General features: G+C 39.9%; 1 protein-coding gene across 5 annotated transcripts in view; it reads left to right on the top strand.

The window, feature by feature from the left end:
* Nucleotides 1-19044, top strand: part of MLLT3 (MLLT3 super elongation complex subunit) — a 264304-nt gene that overhangs the window by 233574 nt on the left and 11686 nt on the right. For all 5 annotated transcript variants that reach the window (XM_037139580.2, XM_037139578.2, XM_037139581.2 and 2 more), the window contains 5 exons: nucleotides 5787-5862; nucleotides 7708-7837; nucleotides 10404-10503; nucleotides 16090-16161; nucleotides 17288-17359. In XM_037139580.2, the coding sequence (XP_036995475.1) occupies nucleotides 5787-5862; nucleotides 7708-7837; nucleotides 10404-10503; nucleotides 16090-16161; nucleotides 17288-17359 (450 nt within the window). The remainder of the gene's footprint in view (nucleotides 1-5786; nucleotides 5863-7707; nucleotides 7838-10403; nucleotides 10504-16089; nucleotides 16162-17287; nucleotides 17360-19044) is intronic.

The following is a 19044-nucleotide window of genomic DNA, read 5'->3' as shown; positions in this document are numbered from 1 at the left end:
ATACTTCTAATGCATAAGCATAAATAAGAGTTAAAAGCATTTATATAGATATGGAATTAGTACTACCCATGTATAATGTGCCTCCTTATTTTCCCTCAAAAATTTGGGCAAAAAAATGCACATTACACATGGCAAAATATAATAAATACCTACCAAAGGCCCATTCTCCAAATACCACCACATGGAGGTTAGGACTTCACCATCTGAGTTTTGGAAGGACACAACTCAGTCCATAACAGTTTTCTTTCTCTTGGAGCAAAGGAAATAAAGAATATGGTAGAGCTGCACAAAGACACATTAAGAGGTTAGAGTTATTGACAGATGTTTGTCCAACCTCTTTTTCATATACCTTTGTATATAAAGTTTTGTACTTTTAGCATGTTTATTTTGGAGCAATTATTAATGTAAAACCAAATGCTAGAAACAAAAGTTTTCTTGTTTCTAGCATTTGACAATTCAGTCTTGCATTGATCTTTTCAGATTAAATCAACCTAAACTTATTTTATAACTTTTTAATACTTATTTCTTTGCTTAACTTTCACTTTAACCTTTTATTGACATAGTTCTCATAATATGTTGCCTATAAATGGGAATCTGTAGGTAGAATGCATTTATATGAAGAACATTTTCCACAATTGTTTAGAATAGGTGTTGTATGTCATTTTGCTTTATAATTAAATGTACCTTTTTCCATTTTTATTGTAGTTTTCTCATTCCCATTTAGTCCCTTTATACCCCCCTCCCTGCTGCAATCACCAACCACACTGGTGTCCATGTCCATGAGTCTTTTTTCCTTTTTTCTCAATCCCTTCACCCCCTAACCTTCCCCAGCTGTCAATTATCTTAAGCATTTTATAGAAGAAAAACGAAATGAAGTCTTTTTTCATTTTTATTGAGGTATTATTGACTTATATTAATTTAAGGCTATAACAGTGATTTCATACATGTATAAATTGTGAAATGATTGCCACAATAAGTTTAACATCTGTCTCTAAAGTGATTTTTTTAAGGCTAGGCAAAAAAAAGTGTCAGATAATCATAATTTTTAATGAAGGAAAGACTAAACTGATCAAAACCTAGTACTTCAATCACTCATGAAAACTGAACAGAAAAGTAAATAAAGTGCCTTATATTTGTGTTTTCTTCTTTGACTAGTATACATCCTTGACACAGTCCCTGGATACCATGCAAAGAAAAGATAATCTTTGTTGCACATTTACTGTTTTTCTAAACAAGGTACAAGTTTTATGAAAAAATAAATGGAGCAATATGTTGATTAGCTTGTACTGTATTCTCCTCTTTCCCCTGATGAAAGGTATAAATTATTCTCTCCCCTTTTCATTTTGATTGTTTTAAAGATCAAGTTGAAATGCTGTTCATAAATATAGTTGCTTATTGGAAAAGATGAAACAACTTCTGTCTTCTGGTAACCTAAGGAGGAAGTCTGCTTCCAGTGTAAGACCAATGCCAGATTTTACAAGCCTTCTCTTGTGACCTACCTTGACAGGTGTTCTCATTTGAAGCACTTGACTTCTAGGAGTTGTAAACACGTGGTTTTTCTTACTTGTCTTGGACAAAAGTAATCCTCCATAGAAAATCCATTACGAAATGCTTTTGCATAGCCACTTAATTTCATTGCAAATCTCGGTAGGCCCATTGTTTTGGTAGTAAAGATATATCTTGTTTTAGGCCAAGAGGAATTTAATCTATTATAAATAATAGCAGCGAGCAAATGTTGATTAGCTATTGTAACAGCAGTGGGCTAGGATTTTTACTTTTTTGTGTGAATTTAATACTTCTACAGTAGGTTCAGTGTTCTCACTCTGTGAGGAAACTGATGCTTAGGTAGTCTTCCCAAAAAGTTACTAACAAGCAATAAAATTTGAGATTCTTAATCCTATATTTTTGTCACTGGAGCACAGCATTTAAAGAAACTTCATGTCTAGTGTTTAACTACTCAGTAGGTCAGCTAGGTGTGTGCTTTATGGCATCAGCAAGAAGATACAAAACTTTTTTAGTGGTAAGAATTTTGATATTTCAAAAGCAAGTATCAAGTTAGTAAGGGGAAAAATTAGAACATCATTGAAATTCCCTACACTTAGGTTTTGGCACATATACATGGAAGGAAAAGAGGGTACCATAATCTACTTAATCTTGAGGCCTGTAAAGATCTTAATCTAGCCCTGTTTATGTGAATACTTTTTAAAGCAAGTAACTTTCTAACTTGTATAATCATTCATGATTTTGTGTTTTGGGAGCGTAAATCTGACTTTTTACAAAATAAAATGCAGACTTCACTTAAAGTGAACTGGAGCTCTGTTTTGTTGGGCTGATCAAATGGAAGACTGTGTCAACCTCATCTAGTAGCAGAAGGGCCTTTTGAGCAGTTAACCTTAGTGGAAGTGTAGCTTGGTCTTTTAGGTTAGTTTGAAATCTAGTCACCATGACACAATTGTACGTATTTTGTAAATGTTTTTATTGAAGGCAGCCATGTTCTGTCAGGGTGCTTTTTGCAAAATGCTTTGAAAAATATGCAGAAATGCTATCTCTGCATAAATCGGTAAGTTTCCCATTTTTCTCATGATGCTCTTTTTCCTCTTATGCTGTATTAAATTTAAGATTCATTTAAAAACATTTTTTTGCATTTAGAAAAAAAGAAGTGATTGACCGAGTATTGGTGCTTTTCAACCTGGAATTTCCATTGATATCATTTGTTGAGCTTTTAAAATAGAAGCTTGCCTGGACTCCCACACCAAACCGATTGAATCAATCTCTTCATGTGTAGAATCCCTCCGGCTGGTTCTGACACCTAACCCTGGCTGTACTGTCTGGGTCCTTGATCAGCATTCTCTAAAGTTTGGTTGGCCTGCAGATCAGCAGCATCAGCATCACCTGGGAACCTGTGAAAACCCCAGACCCTCATCCCTACCCCAGACTTTTACATCAGAATCTCGGGGATGGGGCTCAGCCATCTTTGTAACAAGTCTTCCAAGGTGATTCCAGTGCCCATGAAAGTGAGAATCACTTCTTCCATCAAAGGTCTCCTCAGCTCCAAAATTTCACAAGTCCTTATCTTGGTTGCAAAAAGCTTCCAGGACATTTGCTACTCACCATTCAACATTTTATCTTTATCCACTTCTGTTGCATTAAGCTTTCTACTTCAATAGTCTCATTGTTTAATGTGTGTTCTACTGTAAACCTCCTCAAATGCTTTGTGGATGAGACAGAGTGTTAATGATAAATGTTGAGTAAAATGCCTTTTTCTCCTGTCGTATTATGTTTTTTACTCTGTCAGTTTTCTAATGGTTAGCAACTGTGAAATTATTAACCTTGTTGACGGCTAAGAAGCTAAAAGAAGTCTGCCTGCAGGTTTGGTTTTGGCATTGGCATGATGCTTGCGACAGATGGTTCGACTTTAGTGTGGAGTAGTTGGAGAGATGGCCACCATCCTCTCTTGCTATCCTAATTAATGTCACTCCTAACAAACAGCTCTGGCAGAATGGCTCCTTTAAGTCCAGTGCAGTGTGTACTGGTCAGGCAGGATTGGGAATTAGAAGTCTCTCCACTCACTCTAAGGAAACCTCTTTCTTGCTCCCAGATGGTTTCCAGAGCTATCAAAATAATACCGTTTGCAGACACTTTTCATGGCTGAAAAGAGCAACTTGGAGAGGAAAAGGAGTACTGTGCAGACCACGGGAGAAATGTTTTGCAGCTGGGCATTGCACATAAATGCTAACTGAATGCCCTTTCAGTTGTGCAACTCACCGTTTTGCCTCACAGTGGAAGAGCCACTCAACAGAAATGAAGAGTACCTCACACAGGCGGCTGTACTTGTAAACCAGCTCTTCTTTGTGGACCACAAACAGCAATGTGTAGGACATTGTACTGCAAATATCAAGTAAATCTCACAGTGGTGAAGGGTTGGTGGGCCGCCTGCTGCTCATTAGAGATCCTGTCTGGCTCTTTTCCTGCAGAATGAGTGGTAGATTGCTGACACCTGTTTTCCCATCCAGCCTGAGGATGTGAAGTGTGCATTTGGAATGCCTGAAAGTGCTTCCTTGTGTCTCAGTCTGTGGAGGTTGGTGTCGTTCGGAGAAAAGGAGGTGGGGGTTTAGTGCTAGGAGGATAGAGGGGGAAAAATCAGTGGTGAGAAACTGTACTATAAACAGAACTGAGATTTTCATCCTCATTTAGTGGCTTCTGATTGTACACTTCGTTTGTCTTCCACGCGGCCCTGATAAACTTGATCACCTAGTGAGCAAAGTAGAAAGGAAAAGATGAGATGTATCCTGTACAGGAGAAGGTCTCAAATCTCCCCTTCCTTCCTTCCTTCCTTCCTTCGTTCCTTCCTTCCTTCCTTCCTTCCTCCCTCCCTTCCTTCCTCCCTTGCTCCCTCCCTCCCTTCCTTCCTTCCTTCCTGGAAGAGAGGGAGGGAGAAAAACATTGATGTGGGAGAAAAACATCAATTGGTTACCTCTCACAAGTGCACTGACCAGACATGTGCCCTGACCAGGAATCAAACTGGTGACCTTTTGCTTTGGGGGATAATGCCCAACCAACTGAGTCACACTGGTCAGGGCCTCAAATATTTCTTAAATAACCCGAGTAGGTAGTTGAGACTATGAGCACATTAGAAATTGGATAGAAATAGCCCACACTTAAAACCAAATTTATGAGCCTTAAGTTATTTTAAAATAAATTTGGCCTTAAATACATAAATTTAAAGTGGTTGATAGTATGATCAATTTCTTTGCATAATTCTGAACATGTGTTTGCTCGTCCCATCTTTACCTACTATAAAGTCTCAAAAACTGGCAGACGGTGGAACAGAGGGCCTAACGTGCTGCCTTCAGTCACAGATACAGAGCGCCTTCTGCATGTTACATGCTATGCTAAATACGAGGAGCTAACAAGAAGCACAGGACAGATTTCCAAACCCTAATTTTTCCAGTGCTGGGAGTCTACTGGAGAGAAATGACACACAACTGAAGTAGCATAATACTGTAGCATGTCTGGTAAGCAGAGATGATCTATATTTTCAGCGGTGTTGGAGAAGGAAGGAAACTGTGTGTTAGTTGTGTGGGTCAAGGAGGATGTGGCACTTGTTCTGGATATTAAAGGATAAGGAGAATTCACTGAGAGTAGGGGAATTGGGTGTGTGTATGATGCGCTTTCCTTGCATTAATAGGCTGTGTGGAATTAAAGGTTTTTTTGTTTTGTTGTGTTTTAAAGGAGTGGCAACATTTCCCCCCAACTCATCTGTGGGCCTTGGCTAGGCTTGTGAACACTGGCCTCTGTTTGTGAACTGTGGATGAATGGGGTTAGGGTTGGGTCATGGCCTTGGACCGGAGTGAAATTAACTGGCTCATAATGTGATTGAACTAATGACCTTGGCCTCATTACCACTATGTTCTGACCAGCTGAGTCAATCAAACATTGCAGAAAGGGCGATCAAGGTATCTTTTAGAAAGAGATCTGGAGAGTAGTAAACATAGGAGTGAAATCAAAGCCAGATTCTTTCTTCATGTAACACTCAGGCATTTATCTTTTTATCCTTGAGTTTATATTCTTGTTTCTGCATCTAGTAAAACTATGGTAGACAAAATGAGAACCCCCTGACTCTCCACTGTTAGCGCATTTCACATAATGCAATGTGTTGTCACTTTTCTTGCACAGTGTCAGGCTGCTTTTGCAGAGCGAAATATTCTTGAGCAACAATATTGCTTTTAATTCTAGATGTGCAGTGTCCCATAAATATACTGACGCCGCCTTTCTCTTCTTTAAAGTCTGAACAACCCAGCCCTGCCAGCTCCAGTTCCAGCTCCAGCTCCAGCTTCACACCATCCCAGACGAGGCAACAAGGTATCAACATCTCCCAGGCAAACTAGGAGGCATTTTTCTCATAAAACATCTTAATGAGTTGGTTTATGGCCTATTTTCTACTTTTTTATTATTTGAATGATAACTTGGCTTTTATGTAGTTGTATTTATTTCCCTTAGGAATGCACTTGAGTATTGTTCTGATGTATGAGGCCAGCCTCTAGAAATCCCTCTTTTTCCAGTCGCTGCCATCAGAGTCCCATTTTACAAAAGGATTATAGACACAGCCTATTCCAGGGAGTTCCCAAAGGAAATACAATAGCAAAAGCTAGACTTGAGAGGCTTTGACATAGAAAAAGAGGTTTTTACTCTCCCTCCTGAATATCTTTCATTTTATTTATTTTTCTATAGCTTAATAAGCCTTTTTTTTTTGGCAAGTATTAATTTGTCATCTGTAAAATATATATTTATATATACTTTTTGCTATGCAAACTCGGAAATTTAAATTTTAAGAAAAATTTAAAAGATGTAAACCAGAACATTAACTAAATACATTTTCCACTTTCGTGTGTGGAAAATGTTCAATCATAGGGCCCTTTTTAAAAAATTCAAACATGAAAAGTAAAGCGATATTAAGGAATAATTTTCAGCATTATATGGCACGTTACCTTTTTCACTGACCACACTGAATTCCTTAAAGCCGTGTGTGTTTTGAAAAGGATTAAATTGTTGTGTGTGTTTCAGCTAAGGCTGAACTTCCAGGAAGAACATAAAAAGCACCAATTATTGGGTCTAATCCGGAGTTCTTGCTGCACTGACTCCCCAAAGTATCAGCCCAGGACAGAAGCAGAGAAATCTGGGCTTTGAAGAATGTGAGACTGTAGAGTAAGCACTGATGTTAGAACTCAGTCAGTGACAGCGCAGATATTCCTACTGCATTAGACTCAGGACTTGCCCACTCCAGAATGAAAGTGCCTCTCACACTTTCTTGGTTGTTTTTACAGTCTCTTCAGTTGAGATTAAAATGACCTATCTTGTTTTCATTACATTTAGGGTAGTAAACTAAAAATAAGCCACACTAATGAGTTTTTCTGTGGGTTTCTTTTCTTTTTTTTTTTTTTTTTTCAGTTTTGTCCTGTTCTAGAATAAAATTAGTTATGACTTGATTGTTTTCTTCCGTCTAATACTGGATACTCTCTTGAATTTTCTGGGCACCTGATTTATTGCATGGTCTTATTTATGCAAATATATGCTGGTATTTTGCCAGGAATTTCTTTAAAAGTTAAATTAAAAATTGGCTGCATAAAACTGTTATAACTAGATGTTGTGTCCAAGATCAATATGAGGATCAGAGATAGGACATTATACCCTGGAATTGAAATACTTTATAATCTGAACTTGACTGAAATGCTTGCTTGACCTGAAATTGACCTTGAAATAAAAGGAACAGCTAAACCTTAATAGATCAAAAACTACCACACAAAGGCTGCATTGCCAAGAACAAGTTACAACCACAGTGATTTATTAGTCTCAACTTTTCAATACATGGATTAACCTGACAAAACATCCAATTTACTAATAGATCTTTCTGTTTCTTTTTAGGAGTCATTTTTTATTTTAGGGAAGAAAAATGCGTAGAAAAATTTCCTAGAAAACACTTTTTCTAGTAAAGATTTTGGAGCATCTAATATGAAAACAGTAATGTTTTATTGGAGGTTTCATTCCGGGAATTATCAAATTGGTCTTGTAAATTGTATAAATATATGTGGTGATGGTTATTTTTAACCAGTGTGCCGCACTAGCTGTGCACATTTCCCCGTGTCTAATACAGCTAAGTGTGTTTGAAGTAGGGTGTTTGATTGGCTGTGGTTCACTGTCATTACTCAGGTCCGTTAAGGTCCATAATGAAAGACCTGCATTCCGATGACAATGAGGAAGAATCAGATGAGGCAGAGGATAATGACAATGACTCTGAAATGGAGAGACCTGTAAATAGAGCAGGCAGCCGAAGTCGCAGGTGAGTGTCTTGGAAGGAAAGGGTTCCCTGTGATAGAATCGTGCCTTTTCCTAGACCTACCAGCACCACCACAGACAGGGTGTGAAACACCAAAACAGCGGGGGTCCATGGTCATGTTCCTTTGCGGTTGGGGCACCTTGGCATGCTTGCGCTTGCCTCTACAGAGAACTATGTTTATCCTTTTTATCAGAAAGGAGAGGTTGTGTTTTTTTCATAGGAAAAAGTGCTGTTAGAAGTCCTCGTTCTCGAAAGTGTCTGCCAAGGTGACAGGCCCGATTGCTGAAATAGACTCTGTTTTCATTTGAAGGGTTTGTGTGGCTCCATTGCCGTAGGTAGTCTTAGAATTTGAGGAAATGTTTGCTGTTTGTAGTTAGAAATACGTAATTGGCTTCAGTGAATTATGTGTGTGACCTAATTAAAGCTAGGATCACCTGTGTGTTTTCCAGAAAATAAATTCCTTTTAAGTGCACTGACAATTAGTTTCCTTAAGTAGCTTCAATGCTGTGAGGCATAATTCCACATTATAAGATGGTAATTCATGTCACTTATAATTAATAGTCAGCTTGAAATTGCCTTGAGGATTTTATTTCTGTATCATGAGGAAAACAAACAGGCTTACTTTAATGTGTTTTGAGTAGAAAAAATATGAATCTACTTGAACTTAAAATCCAATTACACTTATAATATAATGCAGTCAATCTTTTCCAATTATTCAGTATGATTCCAAAGGCCCTAAAATTCCTAACAGGGGTGTGGTCTGAACCAAACAGGTGTGGAAACTGGACAGGCCATGTTTCCTCAGTGGTCATTTCGGGGCGTCCTTTTGGGAGAGGCCCCTCGGGGTCTGTCTCCTGTCCACACTCTCAGTTTCTCCTCATGGCTGCACTGAACACCTCTTCCTCCTCCTCGTCTCCCAAACTCACCTGTCTCTATTTGTTTTAAATAGGAGAAAATAAGGAACCTTATGGCTGTGGCCTTATAACATTTCCCTTTAGAAGTCTTTAATCTGACAAGAAGGAAACTTATAAGGCAAAAAGACCTTAAGAGGGGACCGAAACTTGGAGGGGAGGAGCGTATTTATAACAACCAAAATTCTCACCACTGCCGGCTCTCAGTTTTAGCTGACGGAAAATGAATGGCCTGTTTAGACAACTACCCAAGTTACCATTATGTCGAAGATCTAGGTATTCTGATTAGCTGTTGCCCACCCGCCTCCTGTCCCCGCCCCCGAGTGAGTGTGGGTCAGACAGCACACGTCTGTGACTTGGGCGATGTGGGACACATTGCTGGGGATGCTTTTCCCTTGCCCTGACTTGGGCTGTCAGCGCGGCACTGCCAGCGTAACATCTGATCCTCAGTGCACTTGTGAAGTCTCAACTGTTTAATCAGTTTAAATACTCAGCCTTCCACTTCAGTCAAGAAGCATTTTAAAGCAGCGCTTCCACTGAACACTTCATTAATGTAATTTAGTTAAGAAAAACAGGTTCTATCCGTTTTTGCTAGAAGGATGTCCCAGTGTAGCCTTCATTTTCTGTCTTGTATCCTGTCTATCTGAATATATTATAGAGCTAGAATGTGATTGCCTATTCAGAGCAAGAGAAAAACTATCTGGATTTCTCAAGCGTTTTCCTTTCTGAGAAGAATATTGCGTTAGGTTAGTACATAACCAAAGATAAGAAGCAAACACTGAAGGACATTTCTGAAGGAGGACGTACACTCAGCCGAGTAGAATAAAGAAATATCTCCTACTTTGGCTAGGAGAAAATTTTATTTTGTTCTGAAAAGAAAGAAATAAGGGAGAGGATGATATTTTTATTGTCTTTAATTGTTGAAAGACATCACTGTGTTTTTCTAACTTGTGATATGTTCCCAACGAATCGTATAAGTGTCCGGACTTCAGGACAGCTGTGACTCGTTGGTTACACAGTAGAAATTGTTGGTGGAGAGTCCAGCATGGGGAGCTTCACGCGTCCCATCCTCAAATGCCCCTGAGCTGCCAGTCCTGTGAGGCTATTGTCCACATTCTTCTTAGCAGTTGCTCCCACTCTTGAAGCCTGTATGTTAGTCGTATTGGTAAAATTTTCACCTGTACCAAAGAGGCAGGGGGAAAGGCTAAAAAAGGTAGTAACTTACAAACTAATTTATTTGACCTTCTGCAGGCTTGGGTGACATGCTTGATGATATAGTATGTGGGTGGAACTGGAGCAGGGAGATAAATGACTAAATGAGGCCACTGAATTCAGTGGCTGAGCACCAGCGTTGGGTTACATTGCTTGGGTTTGAATCCTAGAAGAACCACTTTTACTTCTGTGACCCTAGGTGAGTGACCTAGTCTCTCCTAGTCTCAGTTTCCTCACCTGTGAAACAGAGATCATTGAACGAGAAATAGTAGGTAACACAACACAGTTCCAGGTACAAAGTAAGTGTCAACATGTGTTAATGGTTGTATAAATTAAAGCAAGTTTTAATGCTTAGAGTGTTTAGATACTTCACTACCTGCTCCTGTTTCCGTAGTTGTTAGAATTGTCTGTAATGATGCAAATGACTTCTCTGTGTTTCTTTTCAGAGTTAGCTTAAGTGATGGCAGTGACAGTGAAAGCAGTTCTGCTTCTTCCCCACTACATCACGAACCCCCGCCACCCTTATTAAAAACCAACAACAACCAGGTAAATCACTGGGGTTGCCCTGTTCGAGGTACTGCAAAACTACATGTGGTCGTTTAACAAAGCACACAAAACTTTTTACCCCTTTACTTGAAACTTTATATCAAATAAATGGGCATATACAACCTTAGAAATAAACAGATAGTTGAGTTCTGTTGTCATGAAAAGTGTGTTTTAATGATGGGGTAATTAAAAATTGATGCAAGAAGGGATGGTGCCGAAAAGTGTTGCCCATTTACTCGTGATTTCTATTTTTCCCCTCGGCAGTAAGTAGGTGATTTAATGAATGAAAAAGACAAGACCTTTTAGGCTAGTATAAAGCCTGTTTATTTGCTTTTACTAATAGACAGTCATTTACTTGTCGATAATTAACTTGAAATTCTGATCCTCACTTTCCTCATCTGTAGGATGTTAATAACTGCCTTGCTGGTTCTTAGGAAGATGATAAATAATACATGTGGAAAGCATGGGGCAGTGCCCACACCCACCTGGCCTTCAGTTGGTGGCAGAAGTTTATTATCATAGGTGCTCTGCTTCTGTGTGCTTATTCGGGAAAAGAGGATCAGCACTTGGGAATGTAGGGAATTGTTAATAAAATTCAGAGTAAACAGTGGCCATTATCATTGTTGTTACAGTCAAACTAAAGGAAAAATTATTAATTTGATAGTCAACTCAGAATGTAGTTGTTTAGATAAGGTCTAGGCGGAACTTTGAAAGCTTTTGAAAGCTATAGTGAAGAGCTTTTGTTAAATGATTAAGATTGGGATATTTTAAATAGTTACTAAAATAAACTATTTTCATATATCATGAATAGCGTAAAGGCCTCGTTATGTATTGAGTGGTTACTCATTACTGAAGCTTATTCTTGTCTCTTTGTTTAGACTGATTCTTGATGACCTCTACAATAATTGCTTAATTCAAGTTACCATGTGAATATTATTAATTTGAAAATAAAGAACTGGGTTTTTCTAAAATTATCCCATTTCACAGGTGTCCTACAATTCTAAATGGACTTGCCCTTGAATTTGTGATCTTTGTTTTACTAGCAAAATGTGATTTTTCTAGCTGGAGACTTTTTCTTCTTAAATTTTGTGTAAAGGATAAGCAAAGATCTCCTAAAACTTAAACTTCTTCATTTATAGTGTTTATCTACATCTTAGAGTCTTTATTGTTAAGTAGGAGTAATATCAGTGTTCTTTATCTCAACAATGAATTCCACTGCTGTTTCTCTGCATCCTGCATATGAGTGCCAGCCAGTCCAACCTCATCATCTGTTCCAGACTGGCTGTTCAAGGAGTTAGTGCATTGTTATTGTTTACGCTATCTCCCTGTAGTTTATGCATTTCCCCGTCTCCAGTACCAGCTGTGCCCGGGGCCCAGCCACCCAGCCAGCTTTCACCTCTGGCATGGCTGTCCAGCACCACAAGTGGAGTGTTTCAGGGGAGAGTGAAGGCTCAGGGCCTAACCATCATCATCTACCAGTAGAGAAGAGCCCTGAGCTGGCCAACTGGATGACTTGGAATAATTTGTGCTTCAGTGTGAACTGGCAAAAGAGTAGAATTTGGACCTTGACTGTATTTTTATATGCAGTTTAAACTTATTTGGCTTCCAGTGCGTGGTGTAGTAGAATTAGGCTGTTTTTCAGGCAGCGGCAGCAGTGCCAGGAGTGAAGGGCATTAGGCTGTGTTTTCCTGCCCCTCGCAAGGCTCCTTCAGCACCTTTCCCAGTCAGGCTTAAGGCTGTGCTTGCTAAGTCAGTGCAGCTCCTACAAGCCCCTCTCTTGCCTTGCAAACCTAATAGCTGTCCCTGCAGCCTGCCTGGATGAGCAGTCTTGAGCTGAGCCTGGCTTCAGGAAAGGTCTGAATTCTTTGTCAGACTTCCTCTGGGTTTTTTTTTTTTTAACCTGCCTACCAAAACAAGACCAAAAATGAATACAACCATTTATCTGGGGAGGGTAAAAATTACTTTATCCTACGAAATAGCATACCACTGGTTCCTTGGCATATGTTTATTCAACAAATGTAGCTTCACACATGTGAATCATCAATCTGTCAGGAATACTCAGTTATATGTCACTCTCTCCATGCACCTATAAGCATAATAAGAAAGCCCATATGCTTTCACTTTTAGCTAGTCGAGGTTAGCAAACGCGGGTATCACAGGGGTGCCTCCCTTGGAGCTGTGTCTCGGAACTGAGAGCAGGAAAGGGGTTTTGAAACTTGGTATAGTATTGTCTTCCCAGCCTCTCAGACCACCTGGTTTGGGTGAGGCGTGATGCTGGGCCTTTAAGTCAGTGTCCTTAGGCCTTAAAAACTTTCTAGTTCCCTTATTCCTCTTCCTTAGTTCTTCATGCTGATGAATGAAATAGTAAAAAAAAAATTCTTAAAAATCTCAAGTCCATAAATTTCACCCCGGAATGTATTTTTAGCCTTATATTTGAATGCGGGTGTGTGATTAACTGAAGTTTCACATCAGATAAAATAGACGAAAACATACTGGGGAGACTTAAGTGAAACAGGAAGACTCTGAGTTTCCTTCTTCCTTACCCCTTCGCTGTTCTGTCTGCAAGTCAATAATGATATCTCAGGTTTCTGTAAACCGGCAGGCAAAGCTGAGTTTTCCTTAACCTTTTCTCAAATCTTCCAGAGACTAGGGAAGAGGGAAAGTGCTAATTGAGTCAAATATTTTCTAACTGTTGAAAAACAAAAAAGTGAACTGGAGAGACAGCCACACGTCAACAAAGGAAGTAATTAACCTGAGTATTGTTAGGAACAACTAGTGATCATTAACATGAAAGACCTATCAGTGGAGAATCCATCTGCTGAATAATTGAGTTGTCAGTCCTCACAAAGAGGGGGATATAGACACATAATAATCTTGAAATTTTAGTTCTCGGTCTGTTCTCTCAGATTAGGGATAGAAGTGCAGCTCATCGCGTTCTATTTTCAGAGCTTGCCACGTGTGCAAACGGTGTGTCTCTGCAGGCCTGGGGCTGTTTCCCTGAGCACATACAACATAACAAGGAATCACAGTTAATGCTGTGCTGTTTTTTACTTAGAGATTTTTTTAACTTTGAACCTTATGCGAATTTCAAACAAAATCAAAATTTCCGATCCTTTTTGGTTGAGGGTATGGATGGGCAGGAGGAGAGAGGGGCCTTGAAGGAAGGAAGTAATCCATTGGACCTGAGTTAATATTCAGAAAATCATAAATCACCGATCAGCCTGCAAGGGACATTGAATGAAATTAAAGACTATCCAGTTAAACTGGTTTGAAATAAGCCCTTGGAAGACAAGGTGCTGTACTTTTATATTCTGGTGTCGTTTCCTCAAAGATAAGAAATGATCATAAATAAAACAATTGTCTACTGCATGGCTCAGCTCTCTCAGAATGAGGTTTTGACAAAGCTGTTTATTTTGGAGCAGGGCGAGATCAAAGGAGGAAGATTAACTGAGCCCTCTCTGGGTAGCCACTCAGTAACTTGAGGCGGATCACTGACACCCGGAGCTTTTGTTTCTGCCACCACAGCTTCAGAAGAAAGAAACTAGGATTTCAATGTAGTTTGGCCTTCTGCGCTGCAGCACTTACGGAATGTGTAGGGTGGGACTTAAGCGCCGCACAATGTTCTATTTTTTGCTTTGAAGGGAAGGTGGTAGACCTCTCTAAGCTTCGTTAGCAAAATTCCATTGCAAATATATAGTTTCTCAGTCACTTTGACCCCTTGAGTGCAGTAAGTTGGGGATGAAGGCGGGGGCAGGGTGGGGGCTGGGTGGGACATGGGGAAATTCAGTTTTCTAATGCACGAGGCAGTCAGGCAGGCCCGGTTCCTCTCGCCTGAAATCTCAGCAGATTGTCTTTGCTCCTCGCCCAGCCCTGTATCTGAGTTGGCGAGGAGTGCCATCTACTGACCTACTTCCTCCTAGGTCTCTGAGTGTGGAGTTTTCCCTTGAGGTCTCATTTCCAGCAAGAATACAGAGAAGGAAATTCTGAATGTAGTGCAGTGTTTGGTTTTGCTCACAGTGGGCCATGTTTTTAAAAAAAATGATTACCTTCTGCCACTAAGTGATTTCCTTGTTTTTCCAAAAGTAGAGTGTTTTAAGTTAGCCTGGTCAAAGTGGTCATCTGGTTTATCTTAATGTTAGAAATGAATAAAGGTAATTCTTAGGAAAGACTTAGCAAGAAGCTTACTTCTTACCCATGCATTCCAAAGTCAAAGGAGACATATACCCTTTAGAACTATCTGGTCTCTTCTTGAATGTCATGGTCCTATCCTCAAAAGGTAAAATGTTCAGTAGTATAAAATTCTGCAGCTAAGTATCTGGACATTATCTTGTTAATCTCTCTCACTTGATCTTGTTTTTTGAGGCCCCAAAATATTAAATGGTGTGGTTAGGACCTGAACACCTAGGTTTCTGAGCATAATCAGGGATCGTTACACTACAAATTAAAAGTGGACTCATTTTTAAAATCTTCTTTGTGATATGGAATATTGTAGACCTTGGAACACAACTGTGACTTGCCTGTGATTGTGTGTGTGTGTGTGTGTGTGTGTGTGTGTGTGTGTGTGTGTGTTAGAACAAAGAATGGATAAAGAGAAGAACAGTAGAAATATGAGACTACTTAAATATGCTTTATTTGGCATTTTTGACCTTAATATTATAACAGCTTATCATATTATAACAACTCAATAATAAGGTAATAATGAAAAAGATAAATTACTTATGTTTATATACATTTGTAAATACTCAACAATAAATTCAGTGGTTTTCAGTCATTTTAAGCAAGGGCTATTTAAAAATACTTTTCTCATAATCTTCAATTTTGCAGGTTCTATTAAATCAACTGTATTTATTAAGTAATAATATGGTTTTTGTTTTTATTAATTAGAAATCTAGCTCCCTGGGGAAGCTTCTGAGTAGTATGCAGAACTACTGCTCATAACCTGAGCTGTAATCAGTTCAGCTGAAAGGAGAGGCACCTGGCGTTTTATCCTGGGTAAAGACAGCGTTTCTGGAAACACAGAAGACAGTCCTGACTTTTTATTCCTTGACTTGGAGGAGCCCAACTTGGGAACAACTAGGGTCACTGGTGGCCATCCTTTATTTCCAGAGCTGCATCAAGTTAGGAGATTTGAGTAATTTTTAGAATCTGAAAGTCAGGCACTAAGATGGGCATTTGAAATTTTGTCTTATCATCTCTAGTGTACTGAGTACTGGTAGCTGAAACAGCAGGGTGATTCAGAGACAGTTCTTGCCCAAGGGATCTATAATCCAGGTTAACTGAGCAGCTGTATGTATGTGTGAGAGAATTGTCACAAAGAACCAGCAGCCTTGGAAGCTTAGATCCATTTCCATATTGTCCACTTTTAAAAACTTTTCTATTGCTCTGAGTCAGCATTTTAGATCTAAGTAATTTATTTTCTAAGAAAGAGATTGGAAGAGAAGAAAGAACATGTATAGAGGAGAAACCTATTTGGAAAGCGATGTTATCATATGACATTTCATCCATAAGTGCCTTTGTTTAGGTGGCTGGCTAGCTGAGAAGTGCTTGAAATCAAATTTGACAGTGTTCTTTCTCTTGGGTCCCTAGATTCTTGAAGTGAAAAGTCCAATAAAGCAAAGCAAATCAGATAAGCAAATAAAGAATGGTGAATGTGACAAGGTAGGTTCCCAGTCCTTTACTCTGATGCTGCAGCACTGACATGTCCTGTTCCTTTATGATTCTCTTGATCATCCTGGCTGGTTCTTCTTTCATTGTTTTCATCAGAAGTGCCCAAGAGTAGTTTATTTTCCAAGTCTCCCTTATCTCTCCAGTATTAAGGTTGGCCTTATGCTATCATTTGCCCTGGTGCCTACATTGCCCAGGGATTTCAGGCACATTAAATTGGGAGGTAAGGACTTGTGGTGGAGTTAGAGGGTGAAGAAGTGTCAGATGTAAGTGAGCAGGGCATCTGACCCCAGTGCACTGTGCTTTGCCCAAGTGGGCATCATTCGTTCACCTGAAATCGGACGGCAAGACCTGTTGGGGGTTAGTCTCCTGGTGTGGGCAGTGTCCTGACGGGCTTTGCAAGGTCAGGACAGGCCTGGCTAATGCTTCACAGACCTCTCGTTCGCCTTCATTGCAAACAGTGGTGGGAATACCCATGCAGCTATGCTAACAAAGACTCGTGGGTCTGAGCATGTGGAAGGAGAGGTCACCTCTGCCTTTTCCGGGGAGATCTTAACAAGCCACATGCTAATTTGGATAGCAATCTCTATTTCTCGAGAGACAGTCCTCTGTTCTTTCACTTGCTGTTTGCTAGCAATGTTAGACATGTTTGATAACAGGGAAGGCTTTTTTATTTTTATTTTTAAGAATTTTCCCTGAAATAAATGGTAATGTGCATGGGTTCTTCCATGCTCAAACTTAGACTTTTTCTCTTAGTTAAAAAGATTCTAAGACAGGTGAATTAAAAAAAATTAAAGTAGACTTCAATACCTCTCAATTTATCATTGAGCTCCCCTTCTCTCTAGAGGCGTTGTTGGGAGTAGTGAGGCTCACTTGAATCTTGTTGAGAAAAAGTAAGTGCAAGAATTGCTCCTTTTAAAAAAGCTGGCTTGGAAAAGGTAATCGTTGGCCAAGACAGGCTTGATCTTCAAAGGCCTTGGGCACAGAGTCCACACGGCCTGCTTGTGGTACCAGTATGAGGGATCTCCAGTCCCTGCTTATATGTTCTTATTTATTTCGTCCCGTATTTTTGAACTGCTTCCTAACATGCTTGTTCTTTGGGGATACTCTTCTCTTTCAGGCGTACCTAGATGAACTGGTAGAGCTTCACAGAAGGTTAATGACCTTGAGGGAAAGGCACATTCTGCAGCAGGTGAGAAACGCTTTTTAGCACAACCCTTTCCAAAAGCCTGAAGGCCCGGTTTGTCCTGGGGCAGTGTGATAGCACCAGGAGACCACAGCAACCACACACCGCCAGAACCTGGCCAGTGCCACCTGCAGAAGTACCGTTGACCCTAGAGCAACATGGGTTTGAATTGCACTGGTTTACTTATATGCAGATTTTTTTCAATAAATACTGAAAAATACGGTCGGCCCTTCATATCAACCAGCTGTGGATCAAAAATAGTATTTTTGACCTGCAGTTGGGAATCTGGGTATGCAGAAGGTGGACAGAACGCACTGTTCTCCACCATTTTATATAAGGAACTTGAGCATCTGAGGGTTTGGCTGTCCACATTGGGTCCTGGAACCAACATCCTGCAGATACCGAGGGACCGTAGTTAAGTTTGGGGGAGTCAAAAATTCTGCGTGGATATTCAGCTGTGCGGGGGTGGGGTGGCAACCCCTAACCTCTGTGCTATTCAAGGGTCAACTGTATTTTGGGAGTATGCTCACTTCGCAGGCTACCTGGAAGTCTGCTTTGGAGCTTGGCGGTGATTATCTCCCTTCCCTGGTGCCACGGGCACCCGTAGAGGTGATGGTGCTGGAATAGACTGATCGCTCAGCTGGCTGATGCTGGGATATGGGCTGAGGGAGGGGATAGTAGAAATGCAGAAACCTTTGGGGCCAGGCTTCTGGTTTCGTGGGAAAACAGTGATAAGAATTTCAGTCAAGTGTTGTAAACATTTGTAATTCAATTTAGTAACCTTTTGCCAATTACGTTTTAAGGAAAATAAATATTTCCCTCATTTCTCTTATCTTGTACAACATACACTCTATTATTATGAACTCAACTGTGGAATACTGTAGAGTAGGGAAACTTCTATTAGTACAATTTGATGTTTTGAGAAGATAAGAGTGGTGGTTTTTAGCTTTCATACAGTTACGTGCATCCATTGCATTAACGGTGGCTATTGATAAAATATTTTTTCTTTAACACCCAAAGGGAAGGCTGTATTATAAATTCCAGCATAGGTTTGTAGATTATTTCACTGTTAATATTTTTTTTACCACTTTCAAATGACTTGAAGTTCGTACTTAATCTACCCCAGCTGTGTGTATGCACACGTGTGGTTTTTTAATGTTTAATGGCTGATGGTAACATTTATATTCTGTGTACATTTTTGCTTAAATCTATAAATACACACTCTTGGGCTTGCCAAGTTTCCTGATTGGTCTGATAAGCTTTTTAACTATTCTAGAGTTTCAGATTTGGACAAAAGACTACAGACCTATGGTTCTTAATTAGGTCTAAGTTGCAGTTCCATTTAAGTGAGTAATGGGTAAGGGAACAGGATTTGAGTAGCTTACCCTGAGACTCTGCTAATATTTTTCTTCAGCTTTCTTCTGCAGAACTCAAAATTGTTCAGCCTGCCATTTACCAATTATTTGGGGCTAATTGACTGAACGGTGACAGTAACTTTATTAGCTGACCTCCCCCTCCTTTCCCCTCCCAAATGCCGTCTCTGAACCACTGTGGAGCAATTGTCCGATGAAGCTATTAACGTACAAGCTGGGCCCAAATAGTGAGTCTGGCAGGAGGGGGAAGACAGATGTTTGGACAGTGTTGGGACACCTCCACAAAGGAAGCCCAGCCAACAGTACTAGGCCATTGGG

Source organism: Artibeus jamaicensis, unplaced genomic scaffold (genome assembly GCF_021234435.1).
Source record: "Artibeus jamaicensis isolate MK-2021 breed Jamaican fruit bat unplaced genomic scaffold, CSHL_Jam_final scaffold_1964, whole genome shotgun sequence".
In the NCBI taxonomy this organism is placed as follows: Eukaryota; Metazoa; Chordata; class Mammalia; order Chiroptera; family Phyllostomidae; genus Artibeus; species Artibeus jamaicensis.
The sequence above is the reverse complement of the archived record's forward strand: the minus strand, read 5'-3'. Positions and strand labels throughout refer to the sequence as shown.